At 36.5% G+C, this 12,926-nt stretch overlaps 1 protein-coding gene across 2 annotated transcripts; it reads left to right on the top strand.

The window, feature by feature from the left end:
• The first annotated feature begins 4,295 nt into the window (after window positions 1-4,295).
• On the top strand, window positions 4,296-11,776 carry LOC113313589. Of its 2 annotated transcripts, XM_026562381.1 has the most exons (17): window positions 4,296-4,925; window positions 5,097-5,234; window positions 5,497-5,550; window positions 5,968-6,210; window positions 6,500-6,611; window positions 6,690-7,136; window positions 7,266-7,411; window positions 7,634-7,754; window positions 7,844-8,272; window positions 8,358-8,667; window positions 9,271-9,459; window positions 9,553-9,687; window positions 9,795-9,989; window positions 10,080-10,257; window positions 10,486-10,540; window positions 10,633-10,922; window positions 11,162-11,776. In XM_026562381.1, exons 1-16 carry the CDS (start codon window positions 4,590-4,592, stop codon window positions 10,719-10,721), a joined length of 3,177 nt encoding a protein of 1,058 aa, XP_026418166.1. In that variant the 5' UTR covers window positions 4,296-4,589; the 3' UTR covers window positions 10,722-10,922; window positions 11,162-11,776. The 2 variants fall into 2 exon arrangements, with proteins under 2 accessions (XP_026418166.1, XP_026418168.1); XM_026562383.1 differs by having other exon boundaries at window positions 6,500-7,136; window positions 10,473-10,540.
• Window positions 11,777-12,926: the final 1,150 nt, after the last annotated feature.

The raw sequence follows: 12,926 nt of genomic DNA, 5'->3' as shown, positions 1-12,926 counted from the left end.
TTGGGTTTAGATATAATTATTCGATATGTTCATGAGTACAAATATCTATCAGATTTATGTATAAATTTATAAATATATAGATTTTGTATAAAAAAAATAAATGTTAGATTACAGGAGGTATCCCCTAATAGGGTATCTGAGAGGTATCCCAAAGTATCCCCTACCCTTTTTGTAATTAAAAAAAGGTGACACTTTAAATGGAGTATCTGATACGTATCCCCAGATATCCCCAAGTCTCTGATACTGATACGGCGTCGATACGGATACGTCACCGATTTTGAAGTATCTGTGCTTCATAGGTTTTGATAAATGTCGAATACAATTTCACATAGCATAAATGCTACTCATAAAAGGAGTACCCAGATTACCCTCCAATAATAAGGAACTACCCTAACTACCCCTCTTCACATCCAAGCACTCACTGGTACCAGACCCGGATCCGGACCCATTGAACCTTTATTCCGGCATATAACAAAGGTTGTAAGATGTAAAGTATGTGATTTAAGCTCGACTACGGGAATGAATGTGAATGTGACCAGCCTCTCTTGATTAGCAGTCTCGGTCATGTCTTCATCACCGGAAACCCTCTCCTCATAAGAAATCGATGGTAACCCACCGAAAGTTTGACTATTCAAGTATTCATCAGCATCTATAACCATAGATGAGGACCACTTTTCTCTGGCTTTCTTGGTCCTTTATAGCACCTCTATCTTTAACTGAAGAACTGCTACATCCATACCCAGAGTGACCCTGGACTGATTCTTCCTGGAACATGAAAGATACATTAGGAAAAGACTGTTGCAGCAAGCATGTTTTCCTCTCTTCCACAGGAAGAATCAGTCCAGGGTCACTCTGGGTATGGATGTAGCAGTCTGATAATTAACACCAACATTTTCCCACATCAGGAGTTGTGTTCCCCAAAAGAGCAAGGGTCGATGTCCTGGTCTCTAAAGGAAGCTACAAGTTTCCTCTTTCTTGCAACCCAAGCTCTTATGCAATCTGATAATTAACACCAACATTTTCCCGTTTTTCAGAAATCATATTTTGATCTAGAAGACCTTTAGGAACTAAGTATTCTGCCACAAGCCGACCAGCTTCCACGAAAATGTCAATTTTTCGAGATGGCTGAGGTGGGTGGGATAGGCTTGGGCGAACCGCAGCCAAAACCCAGGTTGAAGTTCTGGTTGTTATACATGCCATGGACCTTTCCTGAACCTTCCATTCTCATAGCATTAGATCTAACCCGATTGTCTGGATTACAGTGACGAGCATGCATTTTCGCTTTTCAGAATTATAACCTAGCTCAGCTGAAATTGCCAATAAACTAATCTGTCTACTACCTCAAGCGCACTAGTTTAAAAATTACAAACCATTATCCACGGATAACAATACCGAAATGTCAAACTGCCTGTACACAAGAGATTATAAACGAGAGGAACCAGAAGAAAAAGATTAACAACCTGAAAAAAATATACGAGTTAAGCTACCATTACGTCCTAGACTAGTTCAAAATAAAGAAAAAGAGACCTTAGACATTCAACTCGGGGTACATTATTTATATGTCCCTACTTTTGACACCCAATAAATATATCCTTATACAACAATAAATATGTTCATACTTTTTAATAACCTTATCCATTTAAAATTAGATTACCTTAATACCCTCACCCATATAATATTTTTCATTATTTCAAAATGGAACAAATTTTTTCCACTACCACTTCACCACCACCACTAGAACCACCACCACCAACATTCAACTACCATTCCACCACCACCGTTCAACAACCACCACCTACCAACCACCACCACCACTAATATTCCACCATCACTCCTTCACCACCACCATTACACCACCAACAGTCCTCCACTACCACTAGTCCGCCGCCTCCACCACCACTAGTTCGCCGCCGCCGCCACCACTAGTTCAGATATTTTTGTATCGACAACAGTTGATCCAATTTTGGGGATCAACAACGATAGTTGACCAAAAAAAAAGGATAAACAGTGGAAGTTGATCCAATTTAGTGGATCAATAATGGTAGTTGATCCACTAAATTGGATCAACAATGAAAGTTGATCCATGTAAATGTAGTGAACTTGGCGTGAGTCGAACACGCATCATCTGACATGGAGTCATTCATGCTACCATTGCACCACAAGTTCAACATTGGAAGAAATTTACATGATTTAAACTACAAAGCATGATTTAAGCTACAAGCATGATTATACTTATCCAAGGAAATATTGTCAACAATATGAGTTGAAAGGATCAACAACAGTAGTTGATCCCATTAAAAATTGGGTCAACAACAGGAGTTGATCCCATAGATGGATCAACAACCATAGTTGATCCCATAAAAAATTGGGTCAACAACAGGAGTTGATCCCATAAAATGGATCAACAACAACAATGAATCCCATAAAAACATAAACACCATTCAAAGCAACATTTATCACTGCCCTAACATCCACCACCACTGCCGCAAAACTTAAACAACCACCACCACAACTATACCTTCCACCACCATCAAAAACATCCAACACAAATACAATTATAATACAGTCATTACCACCAACCTAAAAAAAGGCGTCAACAACAGTAGTTGATCCAATAAAAATTGGATCAACAATAGGAGTTGATCCAATAAACGGGATCAACAACAGTAGTTGATCCGATAAAAACTGAAGTAAGTAGGTTAATGAAAGGACAATTGCTATACCTGGAACACCATCAACATATTTAACTCGATCTCGAACACATATTCAAACCTCCATTAAAAATAGCACCAATAGTTCCCATCACCAAATGTGACCCAAATCAAACAGAAACTTCATCTTCTTTGCTAATCTAACTCGATCCCAATCTTAATTTCATCTTAGGAACCCTAATTACATATTTCGTTCTTCAATCTCTCAGTTTAGATTTCACAACAACAAAACTTATTAACTTTAATAGATCTGTTGATAGCGGTTGCGGAGGTAACAGAGGTGATGGTGCTGGTTTTGGTGGAGGAACTCGAGATGATGATGATTCTTTAATAATCTAACTCGATCCCAATCTTAATTTCATCTCAGGAACCCTAATTTCACCTTTCGTTCTTCAATCTCTCAGTTTAAATTTAACAGCAGCAAAATATATTGACCTTAATAGATCTGTTGATAGCGGTGGCAGAAGTAACGGAGGTGGTGGTGCTGGTTGTGGTGGAGGCGATCGAGATGGTGGTGGTGATGGGAACGATGAGGATAGTGGTGGCGACGGAGATGAAGATGGTGAGGACGAGATGAAGATGCTGGTTCGTGTTTTGCTGAGAAGTAAAGAAGGAAGGACGTGGAATTGATACATAAAGGATAAATATGGAAACCATGAAAATAACTTTTTATGATAAAATTTTAATTATGCCAAAGGCCATATATAAAATCTATTAGGGATATTTGTGAAGTCCCATCAAAAGGAGGGACAATAATTCAATTTCCAATTCAACCACAGTCGTAAGAGGACCAAATTAATAGAAAAACCATAAAATTCACATGTAACATCAAAAAATTTAGATCAACTAACTTAAAGATGTACTCGGTGAATAAGTAACCTTGAGTAGCAAAATGTCGAATTGGAAAAACATACCATAAATTTATTGGATAAACCTAGTAAGCAATTCTAGTAATTTCCCTCCTTACTACCTGCTCTTAACATTGAAGCTCAACTGAATTTGAAAACTTGTTCAAGAATCAATGCAAACATTAAAGACAAACCCAGAGATTGAATAAATTTTCTTGATCCAGAAAATGAAAAAACTAGGAGTTGTCCTAACAAATGAAACCCTAAGAAGAATAAACCTAACAAGAAAGGGAAGCTAAAAAAATGCATCATTTTATATCAATAATTAGCTGATGGGATCAAATTAGATTAGATTAGGTATTAGGTTATCCAAAGATTATTATGAATAACTAAATGAATAACCAAGTAACGGAGGGAGTAATTAATATGAAGATGACGAACCTAATTGCGCTTCTGCAATTCCATGTTAGTTTTACAGCGAAGGAAAGATGAAAGGGAAACTTTTTATGATACAGGTGTGTGTGGGCCAGGGGTAGTAAAAGAAGGAGAGAGGAAATGATGATTACTTTCCTCTGTCTTTTGATTTTACCGTTTCAATAAGACACGCGTCATTTTTTGATTCGCGGAAAACAGGCCACTGAGGTTCTGGAGCCCACCAGTCGAAAAAACGGAAGCGGGAATGTTTTCAAGAAAATTCAGAAACAACTGTACTCGTTCTCTCTGTCAAACTCAGAAACAAGTACTCGATTTTCTCAACATTCGATTGTCTAAAAAAAAGAACCCTAATTCCTTTGTTGATATCAGAAGCAGAAATTGTATCAAACTTGTTGATGTCAGAAGCAGAAATAGAAATTCTCAACATTTGATTATCTGAAACAAAAACCCTAATTCCTTTGTTATATCAGAAGAAGCATAAACAGAAATTCTCAACATTTGATTGTCTGAAACAAAAACCCTAATTCATTTGTTGATACCCGAAGCAGAAACATAAAATTTCTATTTGATTACCCTGAGAAACCCTAATTATACAATGCGTACTCGATTTCTCAACGTCGATTACTTCTCTTTCTCTTCAGAAAAAACCCTAATCAATTTCTTTTCAATACCAGTCCCTAAAATATCTAATACCCTCTTTGATACAAAATCACAAGCAGAAGCAGAAAATTTCTGTTTCGATTCTGTTTTAGATATCGATTTTGAAATTGAACCATTTCAAATCGATAAACCTCTTTCTTTGTTCTTAAATGAAGTTCTTCCTCACAATATTGATGATGTTCCAGACAGGGATGTTATTAGTAGTAACTCAAATTCTTATTTCGACGAACAAAGAAATTCTCAATCTCAAGATCTAAATCGATTTCAACAGGTAATAATACACATAAAAGTAACTTCTTTATTTTAACAACTTTTCTGTTTTCAAATTCGGATTAGCTAGGTTTAAGATTAGATATGGATACTTCGGATCTTAAGAAACAACTAGTAGTGTTTGCAGATTTAGGTTATTTCTTACAGATTTTAATGTGTTTGTTTACTTTAGGTCTCTGTTGAAGAAAAGGATAAAGGAAACTTTAAAGTCATTCCGTTTGAGACTCCGGAGTTGGATATTGTTGCTGTTTTGAAACATGGGGATGATTTAGTTCTCCCTGATCGTGTCCTAGAGACGGAAATGACTCTGGTAAGGCTTTTTCATTAATACCTAAAACACATGTTGGTTAAAACAATAGAAATGTTTCATTGCTCTAACTTTGTTGTTTTCATTTGTTTGTTTGTATGTTATTGTTAGTATCTGAAACCAATACCCACAACAAACAGCACTTTCTCTGGTTTTATTTGCCCTTATTTGAAAGTATGAGAAAAAATAAGTTACCATGTCTTCACAGCAATGCCTTCACATTATAGATCAATTCATTAATTGTGGTGTGGGGTAATTTGTGCAGGACCTTAGCCCCGTGATTCCATACCCTTCCACTCTATCAGAGTCTACCTATTTGGTCGAAGACATAACCTTAGACATCAACAGCTCGTCTTGCATTTTGTTTCATTTGCCACTATTTTATTTTGGTGTTTGTGGAACCGGAAGTTGATTGTGGAGAAGACTGCAGTTTTCACCTGCAGTGCTTTTGTTACATATACTGAAACCTACTCTTATTTAGCATTCTATTAAAATTGTTTTGAAACAGATTAGAGAATTCACAGAATGATGATATAGAACAGGCAAAGATAGTTTAGTGACCCTGACTGAGATAAGAGGGTCTTTTCAGAAAATTTTCGTAATTAGTCATCTCCTCTTCCACAAATTGAAGTTTAAGCCTTTAAGCTCTCTTTCTAATCAGTTTTAGTATAAAATGTATATGCTTTCTCAGGTTATAGATCAATTCATTAATTGTGGTGTGGGGTAATTTGTGCAGGACCTTAGCCCCGTGATTCCATACCCTTGCACCCTGTCAGAGTCCATCAATTTGGTGGAAGACATAACCCTAGACTTCCAAATAGATGAGAAAAGGTCTTATGTTGTTGAAGATGTTCAGGACAGAAATGATCCCTGTACCAGGAATTTACCGGTTCAGGAAGTGAATGATTGCGAATTGAAAGTTCACTCAAATCTGCTAGAAAGCTTTGGATTCCAACAGCGGACCGTAAGAGATGAACAGGTATACTCAACAAAATATGATGATATAATAAACAAAATAACGTGATTTCAAAATCAGATTAAATCAACAGAAAATCATGATTTTTGTTCATGCTTTCTTCCCATTTATAACTAGATATGTACTGGTAAAGTTCAGAGATGATGCTAAGCTGCCTAAGCAGGCACATTCAAGTTTTAATTTTTCCAGTGGCATCATCCTAATGTTCTGGCATATCATAACCAGGTTTCGCTTCCAATAGTATTGTATAATTGCTTTCAAGGAAACTGATACTGTTTAAGGAATGAAACAGTTGCTGGTTAGTGATGGTAAACTTGAACATGGGACTACTATTATATGCATGCGTCAACCTACGGAAGTCTCTATGGGTGGTGACTCGCGCCGAACTTGCAAGCATTCAATCAGTAAGCATTATTCTTATAATATTTTGGGCAACTTGTTTTACTTTTTTCTAGCCGTTACTAGTTGGCGCAAATATATAGGTAATTGTAACACTACCAAAGTCCATAAGATTGGGAAGAGTGTCCTGTATGGAGATAGTGGATTGTGCTCACTAATAGATAGCATCAGAATAGAGCTGACGCAGTTTATAGCTTCTAGAGAGCTAGTTGATGGTCGAATATTGCTAGAAGATGTGGCCCGTGAAGCAAGCATGATCTATTGCAGAACTGGGAGCAAAGAGGGTTATAGTGCAATTATAGGAGGGTTTGAAGGCAACCTTACACCTGGTTTTATATGGAGGGTTAATACATCACATTATTGGCGGGAGTCAAATGAATGGGCCTGTATAGGAAGTGGAAGGATGTATGCAGAAATGTATACATCAACTTTCAATCCATCATTGCATAAGGTTTTAGTAGATGAAACATTTGACAAATCTATGTTCACGGCGACGGTGAATGATTTTTGTACTGGTGGGATGATGACAGGTTAGCATTTATTTGAGTATAGTTGCCTATAGCTCTTAACTTGTATCAAAATATAAATTTTTTATCTTGTCTCAATTTTCTATAAAAAGAGAGAAAAAAGTTGTTTACTTATTAACTCTTACTTTGCAGTGGCCTCAATATCTGAGACAAATGACATTCAAAAAGTCATTTACAGAACGCGGACAATAGCACAACTGATGGATAAATACGGTATTCACTTTGATGAAGCTTCGTGGGAGTGGATTCAGACTACTTGCTCACCTCGTCTCAAACCTGTAAGTAATTATTAGCATTTAAGATTATGTACTCGAATTCCAAGTGCATGTTTATATACACATTGCGTATTGAAGAGTTGAAAAGTGAACTTTAGGAGTTTTCGGTTTGTGATATTGACTTTTTCTGCCTTTACTTACAATAGATAATGTATCAGCATTATTTGTAGTATATAAACTTTAGTTCTTAACTGTATTTTTTTCGATTTTCGATTTTTCATGCAGATATATCTGAATGGACTTGGAGTTAGTTCGAGTATACGCTCGTGTGTTATGATTGGATTGCGGCTAGATGAAGCTGTACTTCTCTTCAGAGATGAGGGGTTAAGGGTTGGCTGCCATGCACGTACGATATAAGATTTCAGATTATATGTTATAGGAGTATAAATTTATTTATTAACTATATAGATTAACTTCAACTAATAATTTTTGCAGGTTATGCAGATGGATATCAAATTATGTTGATAGTCAACTATTTAGGCCTTGCTGGCTTTGGGCCTGATTATTTATTTTCTGAAATTGTCAACTACATCAAGCTGCTAATAGCCGAGCAGAAAACTGATAAGAAAAGACGATATTTAGAGTTTTATGCTAGTAAGATAGTCAGCTTGTTGGAATCGCACCGCTTTGACCGAGATACTCATCCTGTATATCTCGTCGGTGGTTTTGATCAACCATGGCAATACTTACCTTCCAAATCATCTCTTTGGTGTGTAACAAAAGCTGGCTGTTACCCTGTTGACAGATGGAGCCATGGCTGTCCCTATGCAGAATACACTGTAGCGACGAAATTTAGTTCCAGTCTTTCGACTAGGGATGCGGAAGATGTGGGATACCTTGCGTTGAATAATATTTATGCGAATTGTAAGAAAACCATGCTTGTTTTATTGAATAGCTAATATGTATTCGTAATGAAAAGAAAAGAAGTTAATTTGTTTTATCTTAGCAGGTATTACCATTGTGGTACCACAAGCAGCTAACAGAAAACGCAAGAACTCTCAGGTGCAACAGAATTTTAAGAAGGCCAGAATCAGCCAAAAGGACGTCACAAAGGAACAGAAAACTAACATATCGGTTGCTCGAAAGTGGGATACCCAAAATACTGGTTCAACTGGGAATTCAAATACTGTTGCTTCTGCACAAGGTGATATGATCGAAGATGCTGCTGTTGCAAGTGTCTCACAGGATACACTCCTCAGCAAACACCATATGAAAGAAGACAGAAGTATGTCAAAGCATCTATTGCCACCTCTGCATAGGTCAGCTAACGCCCCACATTTCTTTTATTTCTCCTCTTCCATTTATGCATCGAGTAGAAGACAGGATAGATGTTTATTCATAAGAAAAGTGGCTGAAGCATAACAAAAAGGTTTTATGTTGCAACCTACTTTTAGACATATAATTTTTTATAGCTAAGTATACTTTTAGACATATAAACAGAATTGAACCTGGTAACCAAATATTCAACTGGACTTACAATCATAATGTGTTCCGAGAAGGATGTCTGGAAGGCATGCGTTAACTATCAGTTCTATATTTATAGATCTTCTGAGGCGGTGAAACTTAAATTTAAGTGAATCGAACCCCACCAGTCTATCATGAGGAATTAAACAGAAATAAAATATATTGAGGCCCCACCAAGCAGATGGCATGTCCTCCTCGCCAGTGTTAGATATGGGTGATATAATATAATCTTTGCTGAGCTTAGCTTACTGTGTCAACAAATTACTCATCATTTGCTCATGTATTTTTAAATTTACATGTGGGGTGAGATTATCTTATCTTATCTTTGCTGCGCTTAGCTTGCTGTTTTAACATTTTTGTTATCATTTGCTTATGCCAATGAATGATGACTGATGCAGTGACCTCAAAGTTCATAAGCCTACTCAAGTGAAAGAAAAGGGTGTTGGGCATATTCACTTGAAGCCTCTCAGCAAATCAGATGGAACTGGCGATCAAGCAAATACAGCAGTAGCTCCAGGAAAAAGTTGTTGTTCCCCTGTCAGCAAAAGCACCGAAACCCAGAGTTCATATCCTGTGCATGAAAGGAGGTAGTAAATTGTTTCAGTAACCCCTTCTGGAATTGATGTTGTGTAGTCTTTGCATGACGCATGATACATCTTTTGCTGTTAACTCATATGCAGGCTGCATATTGGTAACGAGAACACTAAAGTTGTGAATCAGAGGGCTAGAGCTTCTTGTTCATCTGACACAAGAAAAAAAGCTCTACCTATTGCACCAGAAAGTTTTAGGAACGATATTCAACATAATATATCTGGGTAATGCTTGCCTTGAGTTTTGATTTTTCCATTTATGCAAGCGACCATGAAAATGGAATATATCTGTAACTCGTGAGAGTTATGATTCTGACATGAGCTTCTTGCAGTTCCCAAGATCATCCCTCCAGCTTACTCCAGCAGAAATTTAAATCTAGCTCTCTAAAATGCGTAAATCCTAGACTTCCAGTATCAAGCATTGCACCTATTAGAAGCAACAAAAGCATTACTTCTACAAAAAATGATAAATCTCCTTCAAATATTCTGAAGAGGACACCTGATAATCCTTGCTTGAAAGTTTCTGGGTATGCCTTTTAGCTTACCTTTCATCGTCCTTTCCTTCTTGTCTTTTCGAGTTATTATAAAGTAAATTCCCTTTCTAAATCTTCTTTTAGGCCTATGATATCCAGGAAGGATCCACCACATTCCAATGTTCCAAGAGAAATAAAGTCATTAAGTCCCAGAGTAGGAAACCCAAGAGTGAGCATAAATGCAACCTCTGAGATCGTTCATTCTTTTGGTCTACAGAAGTATGGGTTGTCAAGCCCATCTTTGAAGCGAAAGAACATTGAGGTACAACTATCTAGTATTTATTATTATTTTGCTCCTTTGGGACGTGAACGAGTCATTTGAAAAAGGAGAACCTATAATTATTTTTTTCTTGTTTAGTAGCTTGTGGTGCTCAAACAGATAAACAGTCAATAAATTTTGAATCTTTATCGCTTTTTCCTGATCTAATTGACCCTCATAGTATGTATTTTAGTTTAAGATTTCTGAGGATCTTGCAGGGATCCGATGCAGATCCAGCGATTTCATATCCGTTTAAACGTTTTGCTGAGTCATCTAATGAGAGCAGGTTGCTTGTCAACTTTTAGAATAACTCTTAAGGTTCAATTATTGTCTAACATGATCCATAAAATGCTAAACAACCTTTCTTGATATTTGCAGGAAACCTACCGAGGCTTCTGAAAGTCATAGAAATTCTGAACCAGAAAGTCATAGAAATACTATTTACTGAATCAGTGTGTGGTGAATGATATCAAATCTATCTTCCTTGTTTCTTTGACTTACTTGGCTATGTTACCAATGCTCAGACTCTAGAGAGAAGTGGTTACCACTCGACCTCCACAGTTGAATTCACTCTGGATTCAAGGTTATCAGCATTCAAAGTCCCTTTGACAATGGCGAATGATAGAATCGCTGAAAAGGCTGAAGCTTATACGAAAGTGTTTGAAGATGTGAGTCAACCCTAGTCATTTTACCCTATAATTATTTGTTCTTTGATTAAATTTTAAAACATTTTCAAACAACACACTCATCGATCACCTATGTTTATCATAAGTCTCATAATATGTTATTTTATGGACTCGATAAGTCTACAACAATTATAGGGTGATGCATCTCCTGACAAAATCATGTGATTGGGGTTCATAGTACTCCAGTTACGAGGTTTAATGAGCTGCTTTATTCCATTCAGATTTGCAACATGCTGAAAAAGAAGCATGAGGAAGCCAAAGAGATACTGGTTCGTGCTACTGTCAACAACAATAATCTGTTGATGCTGAACCATCCAGTCTAGGAAGAGAAGATATCCTCTGAGCTTATTGTTTTCATGAATACTAATCTGGACTTGTTGCAGCGGGATCTTCAAGTTTGATCTGTTGATAGAACAAATGATCTGTTTCTGCTTCACCTTTCAAACATATACAAGGTCTAATTCACCTTTTTATACACTAACATACTCGAGAAAAACTGCAGGATGTGGCCATACTTCTGTTCATAGACTGTTGTTGTTAATCTACTTGCAGCAGCTGTTACTTTCTGGCACAATCATATTGCTACTTGAATCCAGAAGCGACTCCAATCTGAAATAATTTTCAAGACAGAACTTGCCTATAATTTTAATAGGAATTCATATATAGACGTCTTATTGCTTATTTCTTTGGTTTATGGAGGAGTCACTCGCTCCCACTAACCACTTTTGATTCCACTAGGTTACATAATTGATATGAGTCGGCAACATTTTGTCCTATAATTTACTTTACATTTTCAACTCATGTCATTCTAGTCCAAAAATCTTATTTCAGTTGATCCAAAGGCTTTACAGAACAAGACCCGTCCATTTGGTATGTTCCTCCCTTTTGGTTTCAGTTAAATCTTGTGGCTTATGCGTTAGAGTTTAGACATAACTCTAGTCTCAGTTAAATCCTGTGGCTTATACGTTAAGAGGACATAACTCTATTTATTGAAGGTCGCGCAGGCATTCTAATTCAGAGCATTTTCAGCTTGAGCAAGTGCAATGTATTGTGCTAGAGTTGGGCATGGAGTGAATTGTCCAACTCTGTGCTCGAAAGTACCTAATGAAGGCTCAGGTTTTGAGGTTCTTTATCAAGTACTGGTTTCATCCCTTACCAGAGGTGTGCTAGGATTAGTAAATTTTCCTAAGTAACCAGATGTCAGATACCTGCACCTTTGCTTTACCCGCTAATTCTTTTATACACAAAATTACCGCGAAGTTTAAATCCAATGTTATTGTTTGAAAAATTCTCGAAATTTCAGATTTTACTTTTAAAAGTCAAAACTGAGACTTTAAAATCGAAATCTCTTCCCATCTCAAGTCCAGTCTCCAGTGTGTTGGGATCCTAGTCCCACATTGGTTAGATGGGGTTTAATTGGTAGTTTATGAACCATTTTTTGGAGACCATGGTTTTTTTGTGGGGACCATGATTCTATTTTAGGCAAGACATTATAAGTAATCCTAAGTCACCCCTTATCTAAATGTTTTTCTTAATACCAAACTTACCCTCCTTAATTAAATGTGTTAGTTTAATGATTAATTAGTTATTAGTTAATGATTAGTATGATTAGTGATTAGTATGATTAGTTACCATTAAGAAGTTCTATTACAAAAAATTGAAAATTTTCTTTGCGAGAAATTTTAATCTTTTTTGCGATTAAGTTCGGTTACCCAAATTTATGACCAAAAACGAACTTAATTATTAGTGATTAATATGATTAGTAATGATTAGTTACCAGTAAGAAGTTCGGTTACAAAAAATTGAAATTTTTCCTTGCGATATATTTGGTGTGACCATTAAATAGTTCGGTTATAAAAAAATTTAAAACTGTTTACGATCAAACCGAACTTAAAGTTCGGTTAAGAAACATTTTTTGCGTCGGTTGGGAAATGTTTTTTTTGAAACTAACCGAACTATTAGGGTTCGGTTGAGAAATGTTTTTAG

The sequence above is a fragment of the Papaver somniferum genome, chromosome 9, assembly GCF_003573695.1.
Source record: "Papaver somniferum cultivar HN1 chromosome 9, ASM357369v1, whole genome shotgun sequence".
Lineage (NCBI taxonomy): Eukaryota > Viridiplantae > Streptophyta > Magnoliopsida > Ranunculales > Papaveraceae > Papaver > Papaver somniferum.
This window is presented reverse-complemented; position numbering and strand designations above follow the sequence as displayed.

Excerpts from the sequence above, each read along its gene's own strand:
- LOC113313589 (XM_026562383.1), top strand. The coding sequence starts at position 4,590 with ATGCGTACTCGATTTCTCAACGTCGATTACTTCTCTTTCTCTTCAGAA. Across the intron at positions 7,412-7,633 it reads GCTCACCTCGTCTCAAACCT|ATATATCTGAATGGACTTGG; the intron begins GTAAGTAATTAT and ends TTTTTCATGCAG. Across the intron at positions 7,755-7,843 it reads AAGGGTTGGCTGCCATGCAC|GTTATGCAGATGGATATCAA; the intron begins GTACGATATAAG and ends TAATTTTTGCAG.